We start from the raw sequence: 27853 nt of genomic DNA, 5'->3' as shown, positions 1-27853 counted from the left end.
GAAAATAAAACAAAATTAGAAAATTCCTATTTAAATTTTTCAGTGACATCTCTCGTTTTTAAGTTGACATTACTCCACACTCCAAACCCACCATAATTCCTCCTCCATAAAAATAATTAATACCTGCTTCGACCGATCAACAATCAGCGATCATCACTTTGTGTGATTGGTACAACTGATAATCAGCGTCGAGAACAGTGTGACTTGTAGATAAACACCACAATTATGGAACCAGCTATGAATTAACATCAGTTCCATTAGTCTACAATTATTATGCAACAAAAAACTACATTAATTGGTTGTTTCGCATTATAAGTTCTAATCAGTCAGGTCAGGTCAGGTCAGGTCAGGTCAGGTCAGGAAACAATGATCGAAACGAAAAAAATTCCGCCCGATGGGGGCTACGGCTGGGTGATCGTCTGTGCCAACGCATTAAGCAACGTGAGTATCATTTTCTTTTCATAATAGTGTTAATTATTGCATTATAGCATGTCATATTAATCATCGTGGCCGATTTAGTTACTGCGATGCGGCTAAGTTGGCATCCTGATCCTCAACGCGCTAAATTGATTTTTCTAGTTCATCGTCATCCCGCTGATTCATTGCTTCGGCCTCATTTTCAAGGACACATTCGTCGAACTTGGCTTATCAGCGACTCAGGGATCCCTAATTATTAATCTAAATGTGGCCTTTGGGATGATCATGGGTTTGGTTAATGGGGTGCTGTTGAAGATTTATGGATGCCGGAAAGGCGCGCTTTTCGGGACGCTGCTGCTCACCGGAGGCGTCGTACTTACAGCATACTCCAAAACTTTTACGCACTTTGTTATCGCTTATGGGTTGATAACGTGTACGTGGTAATGATTGTAACGACTTCCGTTCTGACGACTTTGTTGTAGCTTTGGGGATGGGGATGGTCGAATCAGCTACCTGTCTCGCTATTAACATGTACTTTAGAGCTAAGAGAAGCTACGCTATGGGGTTGGCCGTTACTATTACGGGTTTCGGTCCCATTCTTATCCCCCAACTCATCAGTTTTTTAATGCAACACTACACCCCCTCTGGCGTGACCTTGATTTTCGCGGGTGTGTGCGCCCACGTGTTTATAGGGGCCGTTTTGCTGCAACCAGTCGAGCGTCACATGATCATAGACAAAACACAACCTCAAGACGAACAAAGCGAGCTTTTAACCGAACAAACGAAGACACAAACTCAGGAAGACAAAGACCCCTTGTTTAAAAGACTGCTGAAAACTATTGCCAAAACGTTCGACTTGGATCTTTTCAAAGATCCGATTTTTGTAAACATAATGATGGGCATGGCTTTAGCGATTTTCGCTGAGCTTAACTTTACCGTGCTCACCCCTTTCATTCTAAGCGATTTTGGGTTGGACACGTCACAGATTGCCACGTTTTTGTCGACGCTAGGTGTCGCGGACATCATTTTCAGGTTTTTCGCACCGTATATAGGCAACTATTTCACCAAGCCGCCGCGAATAATGTATGCGTATAGTTTGATCCTTCTCATCGTGACACGATTCAGTAAGTATAGGTGGCGCCACGGTTGTCACTGATGGTACTGTTGTAGCGTTCCTACTATCGCGGAATTTCTACGCCTTGTTGGTAATCGCGCTGGGTTTGGGTATTGCTAAAGGCATCCGTAAGGTGTACATGCAGCTGGTGATCCCCGCCCATGTACCCATCGAAAAACTGGCCAATGCTAGCGGCATGGAAATGATGATGAACGGGTTCTGTATAATCATTGGTGGACCTACGTTGGGTGTCGTTCGTGACGTCACGGGTAGCTACTCCTTATGCGTCATTCTCATGAACTGCGTGACCTTCACTACTATCCTGATGTGGACAATAGAGGCTATTATAGTCAAGTGTAGGAGAAAGAACAAAGGGAGTATAGAAGAGGCGACTTAAATAAAATCTATTTTTTATAAAATTATACAATAAAAAATTAAATACACTAACTACTAATCTATTATCACATTTAAAAGAGGGTGTGCGGGCCCCACTAACCTAGTGCATAATTTTAGAGCCCGAATAATACCACAGACGTACTAATATCGGTGTTTCACTACTTTTTTAAACAAAAACACCATCCTCGAGGCGAGGTCGTTGTTCAAGCGACATTCCAAAACCAAGTAGGCCAGAAGTCGAATTTTTTCAACATTTCGGTATTTCATTTTTTTTTATTGTTCAATGTTTAATTTTTTTCGATTTTTCAGTTTTCGATTTTTTAATTTTACAGTTTTTCGATGGTTATTTTGACGTTCTTCAACTTTTAAATTTTACAATTTGTCGATTTTTAATAATCAGTTTTTTGAATTATCGAAGTTTTCAGTTTCTCAAGTTTTAAGCTTACAATTTTTAAATTTCTCGGTGTTTCAAGTTCCGTTTTTTCTATTTTTGATTTTTAATTTTGGAATTGCTCGATTTTTCTGTTTTTCAAATTTTCAGTTTTTTTCATTTTTAAGGTTACAATTTTTCATTTTCCAATTGTTAACCCCTTAATTATCCGATTTTGAGTTTCTTTATCTTTGCAGTTCTTCGATTTCTCAATTTTTAAATTGTTCGGTGTTTCAATGTTTCTTTTTCGATTTTTCAGTTTTACAGTTTTCCGAATTTTTGATTTTTTAAAATTTCACTTTTCATAAGTGTCCTTTTGTTGAAAAATTAAAAAACGAAAAATTGAGAAAATAAAAAAATGAAAAATAAAGTACTTCCAAGTAGTTAATTCCAAATTGTTTTGTTTCTTCGATTTTTATGATTTCTCAATTCGAGATTTTTATATTTTTCGTATTTTTAATTGATAATTTTTCGATTTTTCCGTGTTTTGATTTCTCCTTTTTTTAGTTTTTCGATTTTCATTATGAAATTCTTGCACTTTTCAGTAAAATGTTTGTATTTTTCGATTTTCTAATTTGCTTTTTAATTTTTCAATTTTCTGTGTTGAATATTACAATTTTTCGTTTTTTTAGGTTTCAATGTTACAAATTTTCGATTTTACAGTTTCCATCTTTTTCTCAGTTGTTCCATTTTTTAATTGTTTTTTTCGCTATGTTTGCCAATTTTTTCAATTTTTCGATATTTCAAGTTTGGTTTTTCAATTTTAATTTTTTTTTCAAATTTACAATTTTGTAATTGTTTCATTTTTAAATTTGTCGATTCTTAATTTTTCACTTTTTTCAAATAATTACATATTTGGGTTTTTATTATTCAATTTTTGGCTTTCCCATTTTCCCATTTTTCAGTTTTTGTATTTTTTCAATTCTTCGATTTCTCAACTTTTAAATTTTTCGGTTTTTCAGTGCTTGGTTTTTTCGATGTTACAATTTTTAAATTTTTCCAAGTTTCGTTTTTACAATTTCTTAATATTTTAGTTTTTTTCTTTAAAAATTTTTGAATTTTGAAATAATTTTTTTTTGTATTTTTGATTGTTTAATTTATAGAAGTTTTTGTTTTTCGTGTTTTCGATTTTTCACTTCTCGATTTTTAATTAATCAAGTTTCAATATTACAATTTTCGATTTTTCAATTCTTTTTTCGATTATACCACTGTTCAATTTCTCAATTTTTTCATTTTCGGATTTTTCAATTTTTAAATTTTTCACGTTTTCAGCTCTCATTTTTTCGGTTTTTTCAAGTTTTCCTTATTTTTTCAATTCTTCGATTATTCATTTTTTTTATTTTTCAATTCAGTTCAAAATTTCGGTTTGAATAAATGTGTCCTTTTGTTGGACAACTAAGAAATGACAAACCGAGAAAATAAAAAAATAAAAATCGAGAATTTGTAAATTTCTAAAATTTCGAATTTTCGACGGTCGATTCTGGAAAAACGGTTGCAGTTATCAGAAAAACGAGGGCGGAAGTGAGTTCTCGAGTTCTAAATCTACAAGAAAATGCATTTAGTTAAGTTTCGCAAATGTCAAATTTTGGCCGAAATTTGAAGAAGTGGGGATCATTGGAAAAATTTCACTTTTAAAAAAGTCGTCTAAAAATTCTGAAAAAATTCAGGATCGTAGATCTCGACAAGCTGATTCCAAAAATTTAGCCTGTTTTGATCACGGGACAGCATTTTCGAAAAAATCGGCCTGAAATGCGAATATTTGAAAATTTCTAAAATTTCGATTTTTCGACGGTCGATTCTAGAAAAACGATTCCAGTTATCAGAGAAACGAGGCCGGAAGTGAGTTCTCGAGTTCGAAATCTATAAGAAAATGCATTTAGTTAAGTTTCAAAAATGTCAAAATTTGGCCGAAATTTGAAGAAGGGGGGACCATTGGAAAAATTTCACTTTTAAAAAAGTCGTCTAAAAATTCAGAAAAAAATCAGGAACGTAGATCTCGACAAGCTGATTCCAAAAATATAGCGTGTTAATGGTCACGGAGCAACATTTTCGAAAAAAGCAGCATGAAATTCAAATATTTGAGAATTTCAAAAATTTTGATTTTTCGACGGTCGATTCTGGAAAAACGGTTGCAGTTATCAGAGAAACGACGCCAAAAGTGAGTTCTAGAGTTCAAAATCTACAAGAAAAGGCATTTAGTTAAGGTTCGAAAATGTCAAATTTTGGAAAGGACGAAAAAGAACGATAAGCACGAAAAGGACGAAAAAGGATAATAAGAACTAAAAAGGACGAAAAAGCACTAAAAGGACGAAGCGAACGAAAAGGACGAACAAGGACCAAAAAGAACGAAAAAGGACGGAAAGAACGAAAAAGGATAATGAGGACGAAAAAGGACGAAAAGGGCGAAAAAGGACGAAGGACGAAAAAGGATGAAGGACGAAAGAGGACGAAAAAGGATGAATAGGACGAAAAAGGAAGAAAAAAACGAAAAAGACGAAAAAGGACGGAAAAGGACGAAAAGTACGAATAAGGACGAACAAGGACGAAAAAGGGTTGAAATATTGAAAAATCCCAAAATGAATGATCGAAAAATCGAAAATTAAAAAAAAAAGATAAATCGAGCAATTGAGTAAATCGAAAAATCGAAAATTCAAAAATGTCAAAAATGGAAAAACTGAAAAATCGAGAAATTTAAAAATCCTAAAACATCAAAATATCGAAAAATGAAAAAATGCAAAAACCGAAAATTTGAATTCAGAAATTGAAAAATTTCAATACGAACATAGCAATCAAAAATTGAAAATGGGGAAGCTAAAAAATCGAAAAATCGATGAACTAAAACAATGAAAATTTCCAAAACTGAAATATCGAAAAATCGAGAAATCAAAAAGTCGAAAAATTGAAGAATCGAAAAATCAAAAAATCGTGAAACTGAGATATCGGAAATTTAAGATATCTAAAATTAAACTATCGAGAACTTGAAAATTCGAGAAATTGAAGAATTGACAAAATGAAAATTTCCCAAACTGAAGTATCGAAAAAGGACGATAAGCACGAAAAGGACGAAAAAAGATAACAAGAACTAAAAAGGACGAAAAGGTCGAAAAGGACCAAAAAGGACGGAAAAGCACGAAAAGGACCGCGTACGAAAAGGACGAACAAGGACGAAAAAGAACGAAAAAGGATAATGAGGACGAAAAAGAACGAAGGACGAAAAAGGATGAAAGACGAAAGAGGACGAAAAAGGACGAATAAGACGAAAAAGGATAATAGGGACGGAAAAGGACGAAAAAAAAGAAAAGGACGAAAAAGGAAAATAAGGACGAAAATGAACGAAAAAGGACGAAAAAGGACGGAAAGGACGGAAAGGACGAGAGAGGACGAAAAGAGACGACATAGAACGAAGAAGGACGAAATAGGACGAAGAAAGACGAAAAAGGACGAACAAGGACGAAAAAAGGACGTACAGTACGAATAAGGACGAACAAGGACGAAAAAGGACGAAAAAGGACGAAAAAGGACGAAAAATAACGCAAAAGAATGAAAAAGTACGAATAAGGACGAAAAAGATATTAAGGACGAAAGAGGACGAAAAAACCAACAGGACGAAAAAGGATAATAGGGACGAAAAAAACGAAAAGGACGAAAAAGAACGAAAAAGGACGGAAAGGACGAGAGAGGACGAAAAGGGACGAAATTGAACGAAGAAGGACGAAAAAAGGACGAAAAGTACGAATAAGGACGAACAAGGGCGAAAAAGGACGAAAAATAACGCAAAAGAACGAAAAAGTACGAATAAGGACGAAAAAGATATTAAGGACGAAAGAGGACGAAAAAAACGAAAAGGACGAAAAAGGATAATACGGGCAAAAAAGGACGAGTAGGACGAAAAAGTATAATAAGGACGAAAAAGGACGAAAAGGACGAAAACGGACGAAAAGGACGAAAACGGACGAAAAGAACGAAAAGACGAAAAAGGGTTGAATATTGAAAAATCCCAAAACGCAGTATTGAAAAATCGAAAATTAAAAAAAAAGAATAAATCGAGAAATTGAGAAATCGAAAATTTAAAAATTTCAAAAATGGAAAAACTGAAAAATCGAGAAATTTAAAAATCCTTAAACATCGAAATATCGAAAAATGGAAAAACCGAAAATTTGAATTCAGAAATTGAAAAATCTCAATAAGCTAAAAAATCGAAAAATTGATGAATTAAAACACTGAAAATTTCCAAAACCGAAATATCGAAAAATCGAGAAATCAAAACATCGTGAAACTGAGATATCGGAAAATTAAGATATCTAAAATTAAACAATCGAGAAGTTGAAAATTCGAGAAATTGAAGAATTGACAAAATGAAAATTTTCCAAACTGAAATATCGAAAAAGGACGATAAGCACGAAAAGGACGAAAAAGGATTATAAGAACTAAAAAGGACGAAAAGGTCGAAAAGGACGAAAAAGGACGGTGAACCATGAAAAGAACGAAGCGGACGAAAAGGACGAACAAGGACGAAAAAGAACGAAAAAGGACGAAAAAGGACGAAAAGGATGAAAAAGGACGAAGGACGAAAAAGGATGAAGTACGAAAAAGGACGAATAGAACGAAAAAGGACGAATAGGACGAAAAAGGATAATAAGGACGAAAAAAACGAAAAGGATGAAAAAGGAAAATAAGGACGAAAAAGGACGAAAAAGGACGGAAAGGACGAAAGAGGACGAAAAGGGACGAAATAAGACGAAGAATGACGAAAAAGGACGAACAAGGACGAAAAGGACGAAAAAGGACGAAATAGGACGGAAAAGGACGAAAAGTACGATTAAGGACGAACAAGGACGAAAAAGGACGAAAAATAACGCAAAAGGACGAAAAAGGATAATACGGGCAAAAAAGGACGAATAGGACGAAAAAGTATAATAAGGACGAAAAAGGACGAAAAGGACGAAACGGACGAAAAAAGCATAATAAGGACGAAAAAGGACGAAAAAAACGAAAAGGACGAAAAAGGAGAATACGGACGAAAAAGGACGAAAAAGGATAAGGTGAACGAAAAAGGACGAAAATGGACGAAAAGGACGAAAAAGGATAATAAGGACGAATAAGAACGAATGGACGAAAATGACGAAAAAGGACGACAAGGTGGAAAAACGGGACAGTGACTTTGTAACCCTAAAATTTATGTGTCAAACTTGTTGGCCCAGTTTTCTGTGGCCGCTATTGTACATTGACTATAATCACTGAAACATCCTGTATATAATGATATTTTTAGAAAGCCGTAATTTAGTTGGCAAGAACCTTGACGGTGGTTTTATTTACAACGGTTTAAAAATATCGCTTTTGTGTTATCGGCTCATGCATTTCCATGTTTTTTGAAATATGTACACTTCTGTCCAATAAATTTGTGTACAGGTGTTGACTGACGTAGCGATATCTGAGTAGTGTGAAACGCGTGTGTATCAGCAACACGTTAATTTGCTAATCTCTGTAAGTAATAATTTAGTTCAGTTACATATTATAATGAAGCAATTATTGTGGTAAACACACTCTAATGTAAACAATTTAATAACAGGTAGACAGAATTTATTACCCAGACCTGGGTTGGTTATAAAGCCGCCGTCTAAGGTGACTTTTTAACTTAAAAAAATGTTATTCAAACAGTACTTATCTGATTTTTAAACTTAAATAATTTGAAATTCAAAAATAAATAAAAAAATAAATCTGGATTCACAAGTTTTTGGGGTATTATTTACAAGTAATTGTAAAAAATATTGCATCCTGCATCTTTTATTTTATTTGAAGGTTAAAAATACGAGTACATTATTAAAACACAGATTAGAAACATGTCATGCGATTAATCTGAAGTGAGATTTACTAACAGAATGTTGAGATGACATCACCTATTTTTTCTATGATAAATACAAAAATGTGTCACACAATAATCTTAAAGTGTATGTAAAATTTCAAATTAATCACTTTACCAGTTTCGCAAACCACTTGATGTAATATATTGGAAACGGGGGATCAACATTTTCATACTCTACAAGTGTGAAACGTCAAGAAACCGGAAAATTAAACACGCGTGAAAATAAAACAAAATTAGAAAATTGCTATTTAAATTTTTCAGTGACATCTCTCGTTAACAATACTCCACACTCCAAACCCATCCATAATTCCTCCTCCACAAAAATAATGAATACCTGCTTCGACCGAAGGTTAAAATCAACAACCAGCGATCATCACTTTGTGTGATTGGTACAACTGATTATCAGCGTCGAGAACAGTGTGACATGTAGATAAACACCACAATTACGGAACCAGCTATGAATTAACAACAGTTCCATTAGTCTACAATTATTATGCAACAAAAAACTACATTAATTGGTTGTTTCGCATTACACGTTCTAATCAGTCAGACACAATTACACCACAATCGATGAAAAACTGAAAAACAAACAATGATCGAAACGAAAAAAATTCCGCCCGATGGGGGCTACGGCTGGGTGATCGTCTGTGCCAGCGCATTAAGCAGCGTGAGTATCATTTTCTTTTCATAATAGTGTTAATTATTGCATTATAGCATGTCATATTAATCATCGTGGCCGATTTAGTTACTGCGATGCGGCTAAGTTGGCTTCCTGATCCTCAACGCGCTAAATTGATTTTTCTAGTTCATCGTCGTCCCGCTGATTCACTGCTTCGGCCTCATTTTCAAGGACACATTCGTCGAACTTGGCTTATCAGCGACTCAGGGATCCCTAATTATTAATCTAAATGTGGCCTTTGGGATGATCATGGGTTTGGTTAATGGGGTGCTGTTGAAGATTTATGGGTGCCGGAAAGTCGCGCTTTTGGCGGCGCTGCTGCTCACCGGAGGCGTCGTACTTACAGCCTACTCCAAAACTTTTACACACTTTGTTATCGCTTATGGGTTGATAACGTGTACGTGGTAATGATTGTAACGACTTCCGTTCTGACGACATTGTTGTAGCTTTGGGGATGGGGATGGTCCAATCAGCTAACGGTCTCGCTATTAACATGTACTTTAAAGCTAAGAGAAGCTACGCTATGGGGTTGGCTGTCACTATTACGGGGTTCGGTCCTATTCTCATCCCCCAACTCATCGGTTTTTTAATGCAACACTACACCCCCTCTGGTGTGACCTTGATTTTCGGGGGGGTGTGCGCCCACGTGTTTATAGGGGCCGTTTTGCTGCAACCAGTCGAGCGTCACATGATCATAGACAAAACACAACCTCAAGACGAACAAAGCGAGCTTTTAACCGAACAAACGAAGACACAAACTCAGGAAGACAAAGACCCCTTGTTTAAAAGACTGCTGAAAACTGTTGCCAAAACGTTCGATTTGGATCTTTTCAAAGATCCGATTTTTGTAAACATAATGATGGGTATGGCTTTAGCGATTTTCGCTGAACTTAACTTTACCGTGCTCACCCCTTTCATGCTAAGCGATTTTGGGTTGGATACGTCACAGATTGCCACGTTTTTGTCGACGCTAGGTGTCGCTGACATCATTTTCAGGTTTTTCGCACCGTATATAGGCAACTATTTCACCAAGCCGCCGCGATTGATGTATGCGTATAGTTTGATCCTTCTCATCGTGACACGATTCAGTAAGTATAGGTGGCGCCACGGTTCTCACTGATGGTACTGTTGTAGCGTTCCTACTATCGCGGAATTTCTACGCCTTGTTGGTAATCGCGCTGGGTTTGGGTATTGCTAAAGGCATCCGTAAGGTGTACATGCAGCTGGTGATCCCCGCCCACGTACCCATCGAAAAACTGGCCAATGCTAGCGGCATGGAAATGATGATGAACGGGTTCTGTATAATCATTGGTGGACCTACGTTGGGTGTCGTTCGTGACGTCACGGGTAGCTACTCCTTATGCATCATTCTGATGAACTGCGTGACCTTCACTACTATCCTGATGTGGACAATAGAGGCTATTATAGTCAAGTGTAGGAGAAAGAACAAAGGGAGTATAGAAGAGGCGACTTAAATAAAATCTATTTTTTATAAAATCATACAATAAAAAATTAAATACACTAACTACTAATCTATTATCACATTTAAAAGAGGGTGTGCGGGCCCCACTAATCTAGTGCATAATTTTAGAGCCCGAATAATACCACAGACGTACTAATATCGGTGTTTCACCACTTTTTTAAACAAATACACGATCCTCGAGGCGAGGTCGTTGTTCAAGCGACATTTCAAAACCAATTAGGCCAGAAGTCGAATTTTTTCAACATTTCGGTATTTCATTTTTTTTATTGTTCAATGTTTCACTTTTTTTCGATTTTTCAGTTTTCGATTTTTTAATTTTACAGTTTTTCGATGGTTATTTTGACGTTCTTCAACTTTTGAATTTTACAATTTGTCGATTTTTAAAAATCAGTTTTTTGAATTATCGAAGTTTTCAGTTTCTCAAGTTTTAAGCTTACAATTTTTAAATTTCTCGGTGTTTCAAGTTCCGTTTTTTCTATTTTTGATTTTTAATTTTGGAATTGTTCGATTTTTCTGTTTTTTAAATTTTCAGTTTTTTTCATTTTTGAGGTTACAATTTTTCATTTTCCAACTGTTGACCTCTTAATTATCCGATTTTGAGTTTCTTTATCTTTGCAGTTCTTCGATTTCTCAATTTTTAAATTGTTCGGTGTTTCAATGTTTCTTTTTCGATTTCACTTTTCATAAGTGTCCTTTTGTTGAAAAATTAAAAAACGAAAAATTGAGAAAATAAAAAATTAAAAATAATGTACTTCCAAGTATTTAGTTCCAAATTGTTTTGTTTCTTAGATTTTTTGATTTCTCAGTTCGAGATTTTTATATTTTTCGTATTTTTAATTGATAATTTTTCGGTTTTTCCGTGTTTCGATTTCTCCATTTTTTAGTTTTTCAATTTTCATTATGAAATTGTTGCACTTTTCAGTAAAATGTTTGTATTTTTCGATTTTTTAATTTGTAGATATTTTAATTTTTCGATTTTCTAATTTGCTTTTTAATTTTTACAATTTTTCGTTTTTTTAGGTTTCAATGTTACAAATTTTCGATTTTACAGTTTATATCTTTTTCTCAGTTGTTCCATTTTTTAATTGTTTTTTCGCTATCCAATTTTCAGTTTGCCAATTTTTTCAATTTTTCGATATTTCAAGTTTGGTTTTTCAATTTTAATTTTTTTTTCAAATTTACAATTTTGTAATTGTTTCATTTTTAAATTTGTCGATTCTTAATTTTTCACTTTTTTCAAATAATTGCATATTTGGGTTTTTATTATTCAATTTTTGGCTTTTCCATTTTCCCATTTTTCAGTTTTTGTATTTTTTCAATTCTTCGATTTCTCAACTTTTAAATTTTTCGGTTTTTCAGTGCTTGGTTTTTTCGATGTTACAATTTTTTAAATTTTTCCAAGTTTCGTTTTTACGATTACCTAATATTTTAGTTTTTTTCTTTAAAAATTTCTGAATCTTGAAATTATTTTTTTTTTATTTTTGATTGTTTAATTTATAGAAGTTTTTGTTTTTCGTGTTTTCGATTTTTCACTTTCTCGATTTTTAATTAATCAAGTTTCAATATTACAATTTTTCGATTTTTCAATTTTTAAATTTTTCACGTTTTCAGCTCTCATTTTTTCGGTTTTATCAAGATTTCTTTATTTTTTCAATTCTTCGATTACCCAATTTTTTTTTTTCAATCCAGTTCAAAATTTCGGTTTGAATAAATTTGTCCTTTTGTTGGAAAGAAAATAAAAAAATTAAAATCGAGAATTTGAAAATTTCTAAAATTTCGATATTTCGACGGTCGATTCTGGAAAAACGGTTGCAGTTATCAGAGAAACGAGGCCGGAAATGAGCTCTGGAGTTCGAAATCTACCAGAAAATGCATTTAGTTCACTTTCGAAAATGTCAAATTTTGGCCGAAATTTGAAGAAGGGGGGACTATTAACATTGGAAAAATTTTACTTTTAAAAAAGTCGTCTAAAAATTCTGAAAAAATTCAGGAACGTAGATCTCGACAAGCTGATTCCAAAAATATAGTCTGTTAATGGTCACGAAGCAACATTTTCGAAAAAAGCAGCATGAAATTCGAATATTTGAGAATTTCTAAAGTTTTGATTTTTCGACGGTCGATTCTGGAAAAACGGTTGCAGTTATCAGAGAAATGACGCCAAAAGTGAGTTCTAGAGTTCAAAATCTATAAGAAAAGGCATTTAGTTAAGGTTAAGCGTTCCTACTATCGCGGAATTTCTACGCCTTGTTGGTAATTGCGCTGGGTTTGGGTATTGCTAAAGGCATCCGTAAGGTGTACATGCAGCTGGTGATTCCCGCCCATGTACCCATCGAAAAACTGGCCAATGCTAGCGGCATGGAAATGATGATGAACGGGTTCTGTATAATCATTGGTGGACCTACGTTGGGTGTTGTTCGTGACGTCACGGGTAGCTACTCCTTATGCATCATTCTGATGAACTGCGTGACCTTCACTACTATCCTGATGTGGACAATAGAGGCTATTATAGTAAAGTGTAGGAGAAAGAACAAAGGGAGTATAGAAGCGGCGACTTAAATAAAATCTATTTTTTATAAAATCATACAATAAAAAATTAAATACACTAACTACTAATCTATTATCACATTTAAAAGAGGGTGTGCGGGCCCCACTAATCTAGTGCATAATCTTAGAGCCCGAATAATACCACAGACGTACTAATATCGGTGTTTCACCACTTTTTTAAACAAATAAACGATCCTCGAGGCGAGGTCGTTGTTCAAGCGACATTTCAAAACCAAGTAGGCCAGAAGTCGAAACAAAACCATAAAAATACATATAATTCCCAACTGGTACTTGTAGTCCATCAAGGGCATCGCCATGTCAGCCATTAAAATATCCGGGTGCGCATAATGACAATAAATCTGGTCTTCAGGACACACCAGTGGCGCCCTCTGATAAAACAAAGTATTACAAACCCCCACCACCCCATTCCGGATGTACGTCAGCGTCATCATAACCTTATAAAACGGCTCAATCGAACTCCTATACCCCATCCCGTACACAGCCAACGCCAACAACGGCGCCAAAACCGACGGCCCCACCACCGACCCGTTCGTGATACTAAAAATGGACCCTATACAGTACCCCAACCCCTGCGACGTCAGCGCCACCGCCAGACCTATGAGACAAAAACCCAAAAAGCGGTCCCCTTCCAGCGGTTGATGCGTCATCAAGTACACAATCGTGGAGAACATCAACGACAACACCACCAGAAGCGGCATCATCGACACCGTTAGCGCCGAGTAGTACGCTTTCAGGCCATACCACCGGTTGAAGTACTCGCGCTTCATCAACTTCACCTCCAGCGGAACTGTAAAACGTATCTAAGTCTCTACCTAAAGTCAAGACTCAACCACTTACAGAGCAACACCGGCATCATCACGTACGTGTACATGTAGAACACGTTGCAGCAGACGCAATACTTGAAAATGGCGATGGTTTGGGAGGCGTCGTTGCCGATCCCGTAGAAGATGCCGCCCACGATGGCCCCGGACAACAAGTGGTGGAAAAACTGGATGTATAACCCCGTGCGGTCACGCCGCATCTGGAGGAACATCCGCGACAGGAGGATGGAGAACTGGACGAAGAAGGAGTTGGCGAACTCGATGTCGTTTTTCTCGATGACGATCTCAGTGGGGTCGGTGTAGATGTCCCCGTCGTCGAGAGACTTGGCGGGTTTGTCGTCGGTGTTCGACGCCTCGCGCATGTTGATTTTGCCGTCCTGGATCGCGGTTCGGAAGCTTTGGACCATGGAGGGTTGCGAGTGGACGAGTTCGATCACTGGGAAAACGACGGATTCAGTATTTTCTGAAGTAACCTTCCAGAGATTTTTTTTTTAGTGGTAGTACCGTGGAGTACCTTGGACTGAAACGTGGTTCCACTAACAGGAAAAGCGGGTTTGTGATAGGCACTTACTGAAGTCGCACGGAGTGTTATTTGAAGGGCAGGAGTAGCCGACTAGAGAGAAGAAGGGGACGAGTTGGGTCGGCGAACCGTTGTAGACACAGCTTCCGTTCGCCACAATGTACACCTAAAAAAATACACAAAGGAATTAACAGCGGACTACCTTGACTTCTGAGAAAATACATATACAAAATGCAAATTCTGGTTTTTTTATTCCTTGAGAATTTTTCTCCGAAAAAAATTGTTTTTATGCCGACCAATTACAACTCTTGCATTTTTTAATTTTTTGTTGTCGATTTTTCAGTGTCTCGATTTTTATTTCGTCAATTTTTTCAAGTTTCAATGTCATAATTTTTAGATTTGACAGTTTCTCATGTTGTCGATTTTTCCATTTTAAGATATTTTTATTTTTTGATTTTTCAGTTGTTGATTTTTTCGTTATCTATCCGATTTTTTACTTTCGCTATTTTTTCAACATTTCGGTATTTCTCAAGTTTTAAGATTACAATTTTTATATTTCTCGGTGTTTCAGTTTCGTTTTTTCTATTTTTGATTTTCAATTTTGCAATTTTTCATTTTTCAATTGTTGACCGCTTAATTATTAGATTTTGGGTTTCTTTATGTTTGCAGTTCTTAAATTTCTCAATTTTTAAATTGTACGGTTTTTCAATGTTTCTTTTTCAATTTTTCAGTTTTACAATTTTCCGATTTTTTTTGATTTTTTAAAATTTCAGTTTTAATAAGTTTGTCCTTTTGTTGAAAAATTAAAAAACGAAAAATCGAGAAAATGAAAAATTAAAAATAAAGTACTTCCAAATAGGTAATTCCAAATTATTTTGTTTCTGAGATTTTTTGATTTCTTAAATCGAGATTTTTATATTTTTTGTTTTTTTAATTGATAATTTTTCGACTCTTCCGTGTTTCGATTTCTCCATTTTTTAGTTTTGCGATTTTCATTATGATTGTTGCATTTTTCAGTAAAATTTTTGTAATTTTCGATTTTTTAATTTGTGGATATTTTAATTTTTCGATTTTCTAATTTGCTTTTTAATTTTTCGATTTTCTGTGTTGAACTTCACAATTTTTCGTTTTTCCGATTTTTCAATTCCTAGATTTTTAATTTGTCATTTCTTCAGGTTTAAATGTTACAAATTTTCGATTTTACAATTTCTATCTTTTCCTCAGTTGTTCCATCGTATAATTTAAAATTTTAAATTTGCCGATTTTTAATTTTTCAGTTTTTTCAAATAATTGCATATAAGGGTTTTCATTATTCAATTTTTGGCTTTTCCATTTTCCGATTTTTCAGTTTCTGTATTTTTTCAATTCTTCGATTTCTCAACTTTCAAATTTGTTTACAATTGTTTAATTTTTCCATGTTTCGTTTTTACAATTCCTTAATTTTTTAGTTTTCGGGTATTCACTTCAAAATTTTTGAATTTTGAAATTAATTTCTTATGTATTTTTGAATTTTTTACTTTCTCGATTTTTAATTAATCAGGGTTTTCAGGTTTCAATATTACAATTTTTCAATTTTTCGATATTTCAAGTTTCATTTTTCAGTTTTTAAGTCTCATTTTTTCAATTCTTCGATTACTCAATCTTTCGGAAAATTGCAGAATTGCTTCGTTTTGTCGATTTTTCACTTTATCGATTTTTAATTAATCAGAGTTCTGAGGTTTCAATATTACAATTTTTCGATTTTTCAATTAACCAATTCAATTTCTCAATTTTTGTTCATTTTTCGATATTTCAAGTTTCATTTTAAAATCTTTGGATTTTGAAATTAAAAATTTTTGTATTTTTGATTATTTAATTTATAGAAATTTTTGTTTTTCGTGTTTTCAATTTCTCGATTTTTAATTAATCGGGGTTTTCAGGTTTCTACATTACAATTTTTCGATTTTCCAATTGTTTTTTCAATTATCCACTTGTTTAATTTTTCAATTTTTAATTCTCATTTTTTCGGTTTTTTCAATTTTTCTTTATTTTTTCATTTCTTCGACTTCTCAATTTTATTTTTTTGATTTTTCAATTTTATAATTTTTAGATTTTTCAATGTTACAATTTTCTGATTTTTAAATTTTTCAAAATTTCGGTTTGAATAAATTTGTTCTTTTGTCGAACAATTAAAAAATGAAAAATCGAGAAAATAAAGAAATAAAAATTTAGAATTTGAAAAATTTTACATCGAAAAACTGCAAAATTGTTTCTTTTTGTTATTTTTTCAATTTCTCGATTTTTAATTATTTTGTTTTTTATGTTTCAGTGTTACAATTTTTCGGTTTTTCAAAAGTTCAGTTTGAATAAATTTGTCCTTTGTTGAACAATTAAAAAATGAAAAATCGAGAAAATGAAAAATTAGAAATCGAGAATTTGAAAAATTTTATATCGAAAAACTGCAGAATTGCTTCACTTTGTCGATATTTTAATTTCTCGATTTTTAATTAATCAGGGTTCCGAGGTTTCAACATTACAATTTTTCGATTTTTCAATTATCCAATTCAATTTCTCATTTTTTTCATTTTTCGATATTTCAAGTTTCATTTTAAAATCTTTGGATTTTGAAATTAAATTTTTTGTATTTTTGATTATTTAATTTATAGAAATTTTTGTTTTTTGTTTTTTCAATTTCTCGATTTTTAATTAATCAGGGTTTTCAGGGTTCTATATTACAATTTTTCGATTTTTTCAATTATCCACTTGTTTAATTTCTCATTTTTTCATTTTTTGATTCTCAATTTTCCGGTTTTTTTCAATTTTTCTTTATTTTTTCAATTCGACTTCTCAATTTTTAAAATTTGATTTTTCAATTTTATAATTTTTAGACGTTTCATTGCTACAATTTTCTGATTTTTAAATTTTTCAAAATTTCGTTTGAATAAATTTGTCCTTTCGTTGAACAATCAAAAAATGAAAAATCGAGAAAATAAAGAATTACAAATTAAGAATTTGAAAAATTTTACATCGAAAAACTGCAAAATTGTTACTTTTTGTTGATTTTTTCAATTTCTCGATTTTTAATTATTTTGTTTTTTATATTTCACTGTTACAATTTTCCGATTTTTCAAAAGTTCAGTATGAATAAATTTGTCCTTTGTTGAACAATTAAAAAATGAAAAATCGGGAAAATCAAAAATTAGAAATCGAGAATTTGAAAAATTTTATATCGAAAAATTGCAGTATTGCTTCGTTTTGTCGATTTTTCAGTTTCTCGATTTTTAATTAATCAGTTTCAAAATTACAATTTTTCGATATTTCAAGTTTCATTTTAAAATCTTTGGATTTTGAAATTAAAATTTTTTGTATTTTTAATTATGTACTTAATTTATAGAAATTTTTGTTTTTCGTTTTTTCAATTTTTCAATTGTTTTTTCAATTATCCACTTGTTTAATTTCTCATTTTTCATTTTTCGATTTTTCAATTTTTGATTGTCATTTTTTCGGTTTTTTCAATTGTTGCTTTATTTTTTCAATTCTTCGACTTCTTAATTTTTAAATGTTTTGATTTTTCAATTTTGTAATTTTTAGACGTTTCATTGTTACAGTTTTCTGATTTTTAAATTTTTCAAAACAATTAAAACTTGAAAAATTTATTCCTATATCGAAAAATTGCAGAATTGTTTCGTTTTGTCGATTTTTCAATTCTAGAATTTTAATTGTTGCATTTTTTAATGTTTCGGTGTTTCAGTTATTCGATTTTTTTATCTTTCAATTTCGGGATTTTTTATTTTTAATTTTTCTATCTTTTTACAATCTTTCAATTTTTGGTGTCTCGATTTTTTAGTTTCTCGATTTTCATTTTAAAATTTTTGTATTCTTCATTGTTTCAATGACACAATTTCCCGATTTTCCAATACTCTAGTTTGGATAAATTTGTTCTTTTGCTGAAAAATAAAAAAACACGAATTGAAAAATTAAAAAACCAAGTATAAAAGTCAAAAAATTGTAAAATCGGAACTAACAAAGCAAAAAATAGATTAAATGAAAAATCGTAAAATCGAAACCTGAAGAATCTGTAAAATTAACATGAATGAACACACACGATGAATAATATTTGAATTTGGCGTTAGTTTGAATGTGATTTGTTGTGATTATATGCTGTTTTTATCCTTGCGTAAAAATCCACAACTGGTTTTACTTGTTCCGCCAAATTTTCATTAAAATGTAACGTTTGAATAATGAAACTCCGCATTTTCCACACGAAACCGGACTACCTGATAAGTTCCAGGAATGTTCAAAACAAAACTGGAATGTTTAAATTTTTTTAGCTTTGAAGGACAAAAAATTAATTATTCTTGTACAAGAACATAAAAATGTACATATATACTATTATCGTGATGGATAACGCAGACTAATTGCAGAGGTTTTTTGGCTGTTACAAGTTGTATAATAACACTATTGTTTCTCCACTCAGAAAAACTTGTTTTTTGTGGGTGACCCTGCGTACTTTTCTGTTCGTTTTTACAAGTGCGGGTGAATTTCCGCTGACTTTACGATCGTTACATGTTAGTCCGACGTGCATAATTAACAAACAAAATGTAGATGCCATTGCGATAATAAACAACCATTTGCATACAATAGAGCCAAGATTATATGTTTATAAAAAATCAAAGCCAACGCCGGCGAATTTGCGTTTTTCAGACGAGTATGACGAGTCAAAAATTGAAATAAAAATTCCGCTGGAGTTCCCAACGCTAACAGTAAACCTTATATGGAATGAGCAGTTATTAGCTTCATCTCTGCTACAAATGGATTTATCGCTCTAGGCAAATAGTTGAAGCGCCAGTTTCATTTATGATCGTTATTTCTTTGATAATTAACGAGTAGTAAATTTTTTACTTTTGTTAGATTGTCCAAGCGCTTGGTAATTTGCATACGAATGCAAAGTATCCAGTTTCTAAAAACAAAAGGCGACAGACTCGTGCAATGGTCGACCTAGAACCGTGGTCAACTTTAATGAATGTTCGTTCTAATCCATTAAAACCAACAAAGTGTAAAGAAAACGTCTAAGTCGGTAGCAACCTTTGAATTACACCAATCCAATACTTTCGTTTTTTACACACCCAGCACAAACAATCTTCCACTAAGTGTACTATTACCGTCTGCATAAATCAACTTTCTCCTTGAAATCAACAATTATCCGATTCATTACAAGAAAATTTTACCTCGTCCTATAAATAAACGAAAATCGAAACCCCCCACGAACGCGACCCACTTTACTAAATTAAATTAACAACCCCGCAAGTTACATCATCGCAAACATCGCTCCCTTCTCCAAACAAAACCCCAATGCTTGCACAAACTGCTAAAATCGCCACGACCGCACGATTTCGGCGCCATTACCCAAGCCTCGTTTCACTTTCTTGGACGCAATTACAACAATTGAACGTGACACTCTTTCGCAGTCACTCACCTGATCGAAATATTGGAAAATCGAAGCGGGAGGTTGGTGGATCGTGCAGATCACGGTCCGATCCAGCTGGCTGATTTTCTTCAGCAAGTCTATGCATTGTTTGATTGCGTAGTTGTCCAGACCTCTGCAAAAAAAAGTCACGGTCCGGATGAGCGGAACGGTGATTTCGCACCAAGGGTATGCGAAATGCAAAAAAATCAGATCAAAATGTCATTTTCTGTCTGCAGCAAAGTGGTGCCTCTTCAAGGTTCGCTCCGTTTTTAGGAGCAATCTAGTAGGTATGTAAAAATGTCGGTGCTTTTTGTGACTTTTTAAAATGAGTTTTTTTTTTTTAATCCAGCATTTTTGCAACAATTAACCTTCGATCTTGGATAATTGTAGTACACTGGAGCTGTTCGACAGGTTTCATTTTTTAGAAACAGCAGCGTTTCAGGGTCCGTTTTTAAAATTATGATGATGGAATTAGTGATTAAATTCGCTTCGATTGACATTTTTATATTTTAAAAAATTGAATCGACAAAGTCAGACTTGCTAGAGTGGAAATACTTTACGAAAAACACACCAGTGAACATGTCCTTCTCACGGTATTTTCACTCTATGTGACGTCACGAACTATTTAATTTATCGCTGTTACAGATAATAAAATTGTTTCCAAACACCCACATATCAGTTATTATTTACCACAATCATGAAAATATAATATGTCGGACTAAAAACCTCCAGCAAAACTTACGTGGTCGGCTCATCCAGGAAAATCACCGGCGGATTGTTAACCAATTCAAGGGCGACAGTTAGCCGTTTCCGCTGCCCCCCCGACAAGTACTCGCTCAGAGTATCCGTACACTTTTCCAAACCCAGCAGATTAATAACCTCATCGACCTAGAAATTTCCGCGATCTACTCGCTTCTGACACCATCGAACCGACTCACCACAGCCAGCTTGTCTTTGTACTCGATGTGGGACCCCAGCTTGAGACAGGCCGCGTAAATCATCGCCTCCTTCACGGTCAGATGCATCTGAATCGTGTCCTCCTGCATAATATACGAGCTCAACTTATTGAAAATTCGCATCTCGCGCGGCCTATCGTTGACTGTGATGACGCCCTTGGCACCCGCCGTCCTGTAAAACTCCGCTCGAGACGACTATGGCAACGGATCCGCGCTACTTACACGCAGCCGGCTAGGATGTTCAGCAGAGAGCTTTTCCCGGCGCCGCTGGGCCCCATGATGGCTGTGAGTTCGCCGCAGCGAAACTTTCCGTTCACGGAGTTTAAAATCGGACGCCATCCTAGAAAAAAAAAAAAGCGACCTTAGGAAGACAATGGAATGTGCATTTTAATTGGTGGACGTCACGCAAAAAAGCGATGATTATGCACCACGTGCAGCAAATTCGAGTTATTATTGTGTAATTTAGAGCTTAAGTTCTTTTTTTTCTAATCTAAGAACCGGTCTAGTTAATGCTTGCTTATTAGCAAGGGAAAACTTTATTATTAATCGCTCGAATGGCAATAAAGTAAGTGATGTAATTTATTGCCGTTTTTTGGAGTGGGTGGGTGGTCATCAACAAAGTCGTTTTGCTGCGTTCCAAGTATGTACGTGTCCCGTGTATCCGATTGGCATTTAATTTTTGTACGAGGGACATGTGCTAAGAGTCATGGCTACATTGACCTGTTTTTATTTTTTAGTACGAGTGAATGATTGCCTTCTTGAGTTTGTGAAGGCGATATGAATTCTTCCGGTTTCTGCAACTATCTAAATTTGCAATGTGTGAAAGTCGGACTTACAAACACTTGTCGCAATTAAGATGAACGTTTTAATGTATTTGTCCACGTTGCCTATTGTATAATAAACAGCGTAATCAATCTGGTAATTTTAAACTAATTATTGTTTGTTTAATGAAACTGCAATAAATCATGATAGAATTTTAATTAGGACACTTTATTACTAGATTCGAAGTTTTCTGTTATCTAGGAAATGCACTAAATTATTTATTCTATTAATTAAAATTTACGACCTTGCCGCAAACGAAACAAAAGTCTGTCCTTAAAAGTTTATTACTAAATCAAAATCTCTATGAGGTCTCCGCACGTCAAAAAACTAATTTTTCAAAAACCAAAATTTGCAAAAAATCAGCAAAAACCGATAACCTTACACAGACAGTTCACGATGCGATAAAAATACAAATATTAGACAGTGCAATTTAGAAAAACAAAGTTGCAGACGAAAGGGTATTTTTTCAGTAGACCTCAATGAAATATTTTTAAAATAAACATACAGTATCAAAGATTTTTTATCAGTTAGTTTGCCCCTCTTTTTAAATAACTATGCAATAAAAAATCTCATTACATAACCAGCAGTACAATTTCGAAATTTCTCGGGTTCATACGAAAACTGGATCGACCTATTTTATCATTTCTATCAAATCTTATTCTCGACCTTTTAATCAAATTTATTATTCACACACCGAGAAACACCCGAATAACTTTGTTTAGCAAACGTCAGCAATATTTTAAAAATAGCCCTCCCATCTGTCGAACTGTCGCCTGTCGTGAAGAAGGCGAAGCACTAATCAAAATTTGTCTGCTCATCCCCACCAACAATGTGATAACATTATTGTAAATGTTACTTAAATTGTGCAAAACAACATACACGTGGAGTTTACGAATCCGTTTTGATTTTGTCCCATTGATTTTCCTATTTTTAGAAAAAAATCAAAATTTTATAATACCGTTTCACAATTTAACTTTGAAATTACACAACCGAATCTCTGAAATCTTGCTACAAAAAAAAGTTAAAAAATAAACAACCAATCAGATTATAGCTCGTTACAATGGATGTTTGCAATTTAACACTTTTTAAATTAACCAAGTTTTACAAGAGTAGTATGGACAAAGTCAGTCTACTCCTATCAATTACGAGCCCCGCCCACCCGACCCCTATTTTCTCAGAGGACATGTCATTTGCCAAAATAATTCTAACCTTAGCAAGTAAGTATTTTGCTTTTTTTTTTCTTAATATACACAGTCATCTTTTAACAACAAAAACTTAAAACATGTTGATAAAGGTGAATTTTTGTACGGAAATATGTATTTTGCAGTTACGCCATACCCCTCGGTTTGGCAACGAATGAACAATTCATCACGAGATTAAGCCCTACCCATACTTGCCCCGATTTCAATAGTGATGAAGTTTTGATTCGTTGTCAGACCGAGGGGCGGAGTGTAATTGAAAAAGCCATATTTCTCTACAAAAATTTACAATTTTAAACACGTTTTGAGTTTCTTGTTGTGAAAAGATCACAACGTATATTAAGAAAAAAAAAGCAAAATTTAAGCCCCGCCCACGCAATCAAATATTTCAAAATTGTCAAAAATAACAAGGCGTCAACATTCTTAAAACTAACAAAAATATAACAAATGGGATTAAAAATCTCAAGAACAAAATAGGTAAAGTTTTTATTTAAAAAAGTTAAAAATGCCAAATAACTCAAGAATGTCAAATACCAAAATCTCTACAGAAAAAATTGACTGCCCAAAACATGGAGTACGTCAAAAATGCCATAACCGCGAAAATGACAAAAATGGTAAAAATGTGAACGATGTCAACTACTCTTCTTAAAAACATCCAGACTGCCAAAAAATGGATGATGTTGGTTTAACATGTAGTTTATCAATGCATTAATATGTTTTTAGAATTAGTATATCGTCTGATGAATTAATTAATGAGGAAATTTATTTTATTGATTAAATCAAGAACGTTTCACGCCGTTTTCTCCAAAATTTGGAAAAAGAATACAGTTTTACACCGCCATCTACCCAAATTGATATTTGTTTTTGTTAAAATGTATGAAATCATCACATTTAATTTTTTTTTATGCAAAAACTCACTTGCGATATACCATATATATGTTTATTTTAACTTATCTTAAAAAATAAAATTTGCAAAACCAAATTTTATAATTTTTCGGACGAGTTTTTTTTTTAAGTTTAATGAACAAAAAATGTTTTATGATTTTTTCTGGACGCAAAATTTACTCGTGTTTACCATTATTCACAGTTCTTTATCATTATCATCGGCTCTATTTACGCTAAATTTTGTTGAAGTTACAAAGTAAACAGCAAGTTCCTTTTCATACTTTTTTAATAAGTAACTATTTTTCTGTATGTTTTTATAATCATAAATATCGTAGAACAATCAGGGCGTTTTTTTATGATGTGTTTATGAATTATTTGCCCAAAGTTCAACAACAATTTTCATGATGATGATACCTGACTGCGATAACTCGCGACGGTCTAACAATAATCATTTATACTGCGTGTAACCCCGTTGCCTTGACCTGTCCCGAATAAACGCTGATTAGATGAATTGTGTCAAATATCAAATATTTGTCTACAAAATGAAACCAACAACGGTAGCGCACACACGAAAACGTGCACCCATGATTATTTGGTATAACCGTGACGTCACACCGCTAGACCAGATTCTATTTTCGTTATACAAATAATTGAGGACTATTTGCTCTTCAATTGAGAGAAATTAGATTACGAGTCGGGAACTAGTTTAATCAATTGCCGCTCGTGATTAGTCGAAAAGAGAATTATCGGCTTCCGAGAAAAAAAAGATATTGAACTTGTAACCCATGTTGTGTCCAAATTTCACGACGTTACGCACTAATGTCGCTCCTTACGCAACGTCTTAATTCGAAAATAATAAATCGTGTATTTACATTTGATGAGTGCTTTCTCGTTTTCTAATGCCAGTCACAATGTAATTTAAAAATTAATATTCCGTGGATAATGATTTAATTGTTATGGTAAAGCTCGCAAAAGTACGTAGCCTTTAATTCAAACTTAATTGCAAGAAACGTAAAGTAATGACAAAATTTCCAAACATTATGGAAATGTCTTATCTGTACTAATTACGGAAAAATACTAATTGCTTAAAAAACCACACATTCTAGAGCACCTGAATCGATAGCTTATCAATTTTGCAACAAGAATGCAGATTTTTAAGATACGACGTCTGACGATTAACTAATCTAATCGTCAAAGGTCAATGAGACTTGGTTCACAAAGAAAAGTGGCCTTCAATTTTGAAGACCATCCGGAAAACCGAAGCGCGGAAAACTCAAGGCTTTGGTGGGCAGCTGATTATTCTCGAAAAAACGGGTTTTGTAGGCGTTCACCAACACTTTCGGCGTAATTCAGAGTATTTGCTTTACGTTATTGTAAAAAATTGCACTACTGATTTATGCAATTAAATAATAATTCAGACGTGACCTTTGCATCGATAAGGAACTTTAGCAACAAAAACGACCAACATCTTTGAAGTTCATCACAAATGAGTCTCAGTGTTCAAAATAAATACGGAAATCAGCAGGCGTTAAGTGCGTATTCTAACCGGCAAAATTTGCTAATTTAATGTTAAAACGGACACATTTCCGGTAAATAATGCTGATATGGTTGGAAGCCAGCTTGAACAGGCTTGAATTTGCAAATATCTAGCAAACTTAAAAAATATATAAAGTGTTGTGAGACTCCAGAACTGGCCGAATTCATTCAAAACTACTACCTGCAAAATCTCGAAATCCAATTTTCTTAAAATTTCAGTCGTGATTTCCTGGTCGTGCCGCAAACTCACCGCATTTAACCATCATCACGGATGCTGTTATCGAAACGCTCGTGACTTATTCTTATACAAATTCGCGCTATAAAAACCAAACAAACACAAAATGACAATGAAAAATTGTTATTGATTTGTTTATGCTTCGCAGTAAAGGTTAATCCAATGCAAATCTTTCGGTAACAGCATTTTCATGTCGCAAAAAAAAATCATAAATCAGCCTAAATTTAAGCAGTGATGTCCGTAAAAGAATGATGACCGAGCCTTAGGGCACACTTGTTGCGTTTCCAGCCAACTGCGAACTTAACCCGACCGAAAACACTCACCCCCTTTCAGGTTGCTGTCCCTGACGGAGTACGACAGGTCCTGGAACTCCAGGTCGAGTTTGGGCCTCTTCGCCACCCTGTTGAGGTGCTTCAGCGGCTTGTTCCTCAAAGGCACTTGTACTTCCTCACTGGTCATTTTCTCGTCCATCACTAACCCGACGCGCGTCGCTACTGCTCGCTCCTGCCGCCAACTGCAAGCACACTCGTGCGCTTTCACTGATACTGAAGAATAGTTGGTTTTTCAGACGCTATGACAATGACCGCAAACTTGGTAATCGCGGGAAAATTACAAAAGGTACAGCTCGACAGCTGAGGTGGGTAATTGAAGTGCGTTAAGGTACGCACTTTGCGTGCATTTGGAATGAATCGGCCACCTGTTGGACAAACAGTGAACAATTCAAGCTGTCTGCGGAGGATTGGCACTTCCTGAAGCTGCAAGTTGTCGAAGTGCCAGATTTTTGAATTCTCGGTGGTACAAAAATTATTCGGTGGTGAAATGCGACCTGCTTAAACCAAATCTACTCGTTTGGGCGGTGTCAAAATGCTGGAGAATATATTAGCATTTAGACGAAGTGGACACTCAAAACTCGTTCCATGCAAAAAAAAACTTAGGCCTTATCAAGGTGTTTACTTTCAGGATTTTATGGCAATTTAAAATTGTGTCCCCGACGTTTACGGTTTCATAAATAGTACTTTTCCCATCACGGTCTCCATTCGGGGCTAATTTGCCACAACTGTCGATTTAAATTACATTTAGATTCATTCAATTATTATACTACACAATTAATTTTCTGGAAACCTACGCTAAAATATGTGAGAAACACTCGAATCAAGATTTGCGTTTTATGAATGATTAATCACAAATGGCATTGAATGTTTGGCTCATAGAATTCCGAGAGTTATAGATTGCAGCAGCGATCGAAACTTGTTTAATTTCAAAAAAAAAAAAAAGACGACTCCACCGAAAAACGGTGTTTGAGCCTGCAAAATCAGTTAGGTGTGGTTTGGGCAGATGTTCCGCATGGTTTCACGGCCGGTCCGCGGTACAACGTATATTCTAATTTTTTTCCTCGCGGTGGAATTCAATTAACGCATTGTGTTTTTAAGCAAAAATAAAACAAAAATATACATGTAAGTCAATGCTACGGGTTTCTACGAGTTCGCGATTATTGCAAAGGAGATTTTACCAACATGTACTTTGCTCCCAATTGGTAAACGCTATTAATCAAGTGATTCATCAGATGAATCACAAGAATCTGGTAGATTTATTTAAAATATTCAACCATTTTAGTGTTTTTTGTTCCATAGGAAAATTTATTTATTTTTTAATTAAATTTGGCTTAATTAGCACAACTACAACACAACGGGTAAACAAGTTTTTAGCGATTGCACGTGTCCCAGGTCAACATGTTTCGTTTTACCGCTTTATTTCTAAGCTATTAATTGTTAAAAAACCTGTTTATCGAAAAAATGACAATTGATAATGAGTGTCACAATGCGATTAAGTAAAGATAAAAACCAAAGTTTTTACAAAGTCGCAAACAACGAAAGGCTCGAATTACCCCCAAAATATAAAAAGTTCCAACTCTTTGCAATGATTAATTAATTTTTTGATAGGGAGGAATAAACAAAATTTATTATGTTTTACAACCGTTCAATGAATACAACTTAACTTTTGAAACACACAATTAACAGCTATTTATTACTAAACACGTCAGATTGTGCAAAAATATTTTTGTAACATTTCACAGGAAACGAGTAATCTTCTACATTATCACTCGAGTAGCGACCAATCAAAAAATATCAAGTAGTCCATTGTTAAAAATAAGGGGCTGATAAAATTCACGTCACATACCGATTTTATCTGAATGCCAATCAATCAGTTTTATTAATACTAATTTAATTTAATATTAATTCATCTAAAATTAGCTTCACAGCCAACCCGAAATGTGAAATTTATCAATAACCACGCTTAAGCATTTTTATATTATTCTCTTACTCAGCAAACTACGCCGATTTTATCCAGTTTTAGTAAAATTAAAAACAAGTACCAAGTCCACTCACCACAATACTTTTTTCAAACAAAATAAATATCCTTCTAAATCAATCTAAACGTGAACAGATAAAACGAACTCTGGCAAGTAGAAGACGAAAGAAAAATAA

The 27853-nt window shown here is 34.1% G+C and overlaps 4 protein-coding genes across 6 annotated transcripts in view; 2 read left to right on the top strand and 2 right to left on the bottom strand.

Annotated features, from left to right (window-relative positions):
* Window positions 1-180: 180 nt before the first annotated feature.
* On the top strand, window positions 181-1974 carry LOC135124385 (monocarboxylate transporter 13-like). 2 transcript variants are annotated; one of them, XM_064049427.1, is made up of 4 exons: window positions 181-441; window positions 580-850; window positions 900-1541; window positions 1588-1974. In XM_064049427.1, the coding sequence occupies exons 1-4, from the start codon at window positions 367-369 to the stop codon at window positions 1926-1928; spliced, it is 1329 nt and encodes a 442-aa protein (XP_063905497.1). In that variant the 5' UTR covers window positions 181-366; the 3' UTR covers window positions 1929-1974. The 2 variants fall into 2 exon arrangements, with proteins under 2 accessions (XP_063905497.1, XP_063905506.1); XM_064049436.1 differs by having other exon boundaries at window positions 383-441; window positions 489-850.
* A 5763-nt stretch (window positions 1975-7737) lies between these two features.
* Window positions 7738-10424, top strand: LOC135124365 (monocarboxylate transporter 13-like). Of its 2 annotated transcripts, none has more exons than XM_064049394.1 (5): window positions 7738-7841; window positions 8570-8887; window positions 9026-9296; window positions 9346-9987; window positions 10034-10424. In XM_064049394.1, exons 2-5 carry the CDS (start codon window positions 8813-8815, stop codon window positions 10372-10374), a joined length of 1329 nt encoding a protein of 442 aa, XP_063905464.1. In that variant the 5' UTR covers window positions 7738-7841; window positions 8570-8812; the 3' UTR covers window positions 10375-10424. The 2 variants fall into 2 exon arrangements, with proteins under 2 accessions (XP_063905464.1, XP_063905470.1); XM_064049400.1 differs by having other exon boundaries at window positions 7755-7841; window positions 8482-8887.
* Window positions 10425-12921: 2497 nt separating this feature from the next.
* Window positions 12922-27847, bottom strand: LOC135124350 (ATP-binding cassette subfamily G member 4-like). The gene is made up of 9 exons (XM_064049357.1): window positions 27755-27847; window positions 25691-25881; window positions 20913-21030; window positions 20673-20862; window positions 20477-20622; window positions 19744-19867; window positions 14340-14454; window positions 13785-14204; window positions 12922-13734 (listed from the first exon to the last, which is right to left on the bottom strand). The coding sequence occupies exons 2-9, from the start codon at window positions 25836-25838 to the stop codon at window positions 13079-13081; spliced, it is 1917 nt and encodes a 638-aa protein (XP_063905427.1). The 5' UTR covers window positions 25839-25881; window positions 27755-27847; the 3' UTR covers window positions 12922-13078.
* Window positions 25843-27853, bottom strand: part of LOC135124321 (uncharacterized) — a 39892-nt gene continuing 37881 nt past the window's right edge. Inside the window, exon 8 of the mRNA XM_064049300.1 lies at window positions 25843-26424. The gene's annotated coding sequence lies outside the window, so the exon portion shown is untranslated. The remainder of the gene's footprint in view (window positions 26425-27853) is intronic.

This window comes from Zophobas morio, unplaced genomic scaffold (assembly GCF_036711695.1).
Source record: "Zophobas morio isolate AGI-343-1 ecotype UQ-CSIRO unplaced genomic scaffold, CSIRO_AGI_Zmor_V1 ptg000002l, whole genome shotgun sequence".
Classification (NCBI taxonomy): Eukaryota; Metazoa; Arthropoda; class Insecta; order Coleoptera; family Tenebrionidae; genus Zophobas; species Zophobas morio.
The sequence above is the reverse complement of the archived record's forward strand: the minus strand, read 5'-3'. Positions and strand labels throughout refer to the sequence as shown.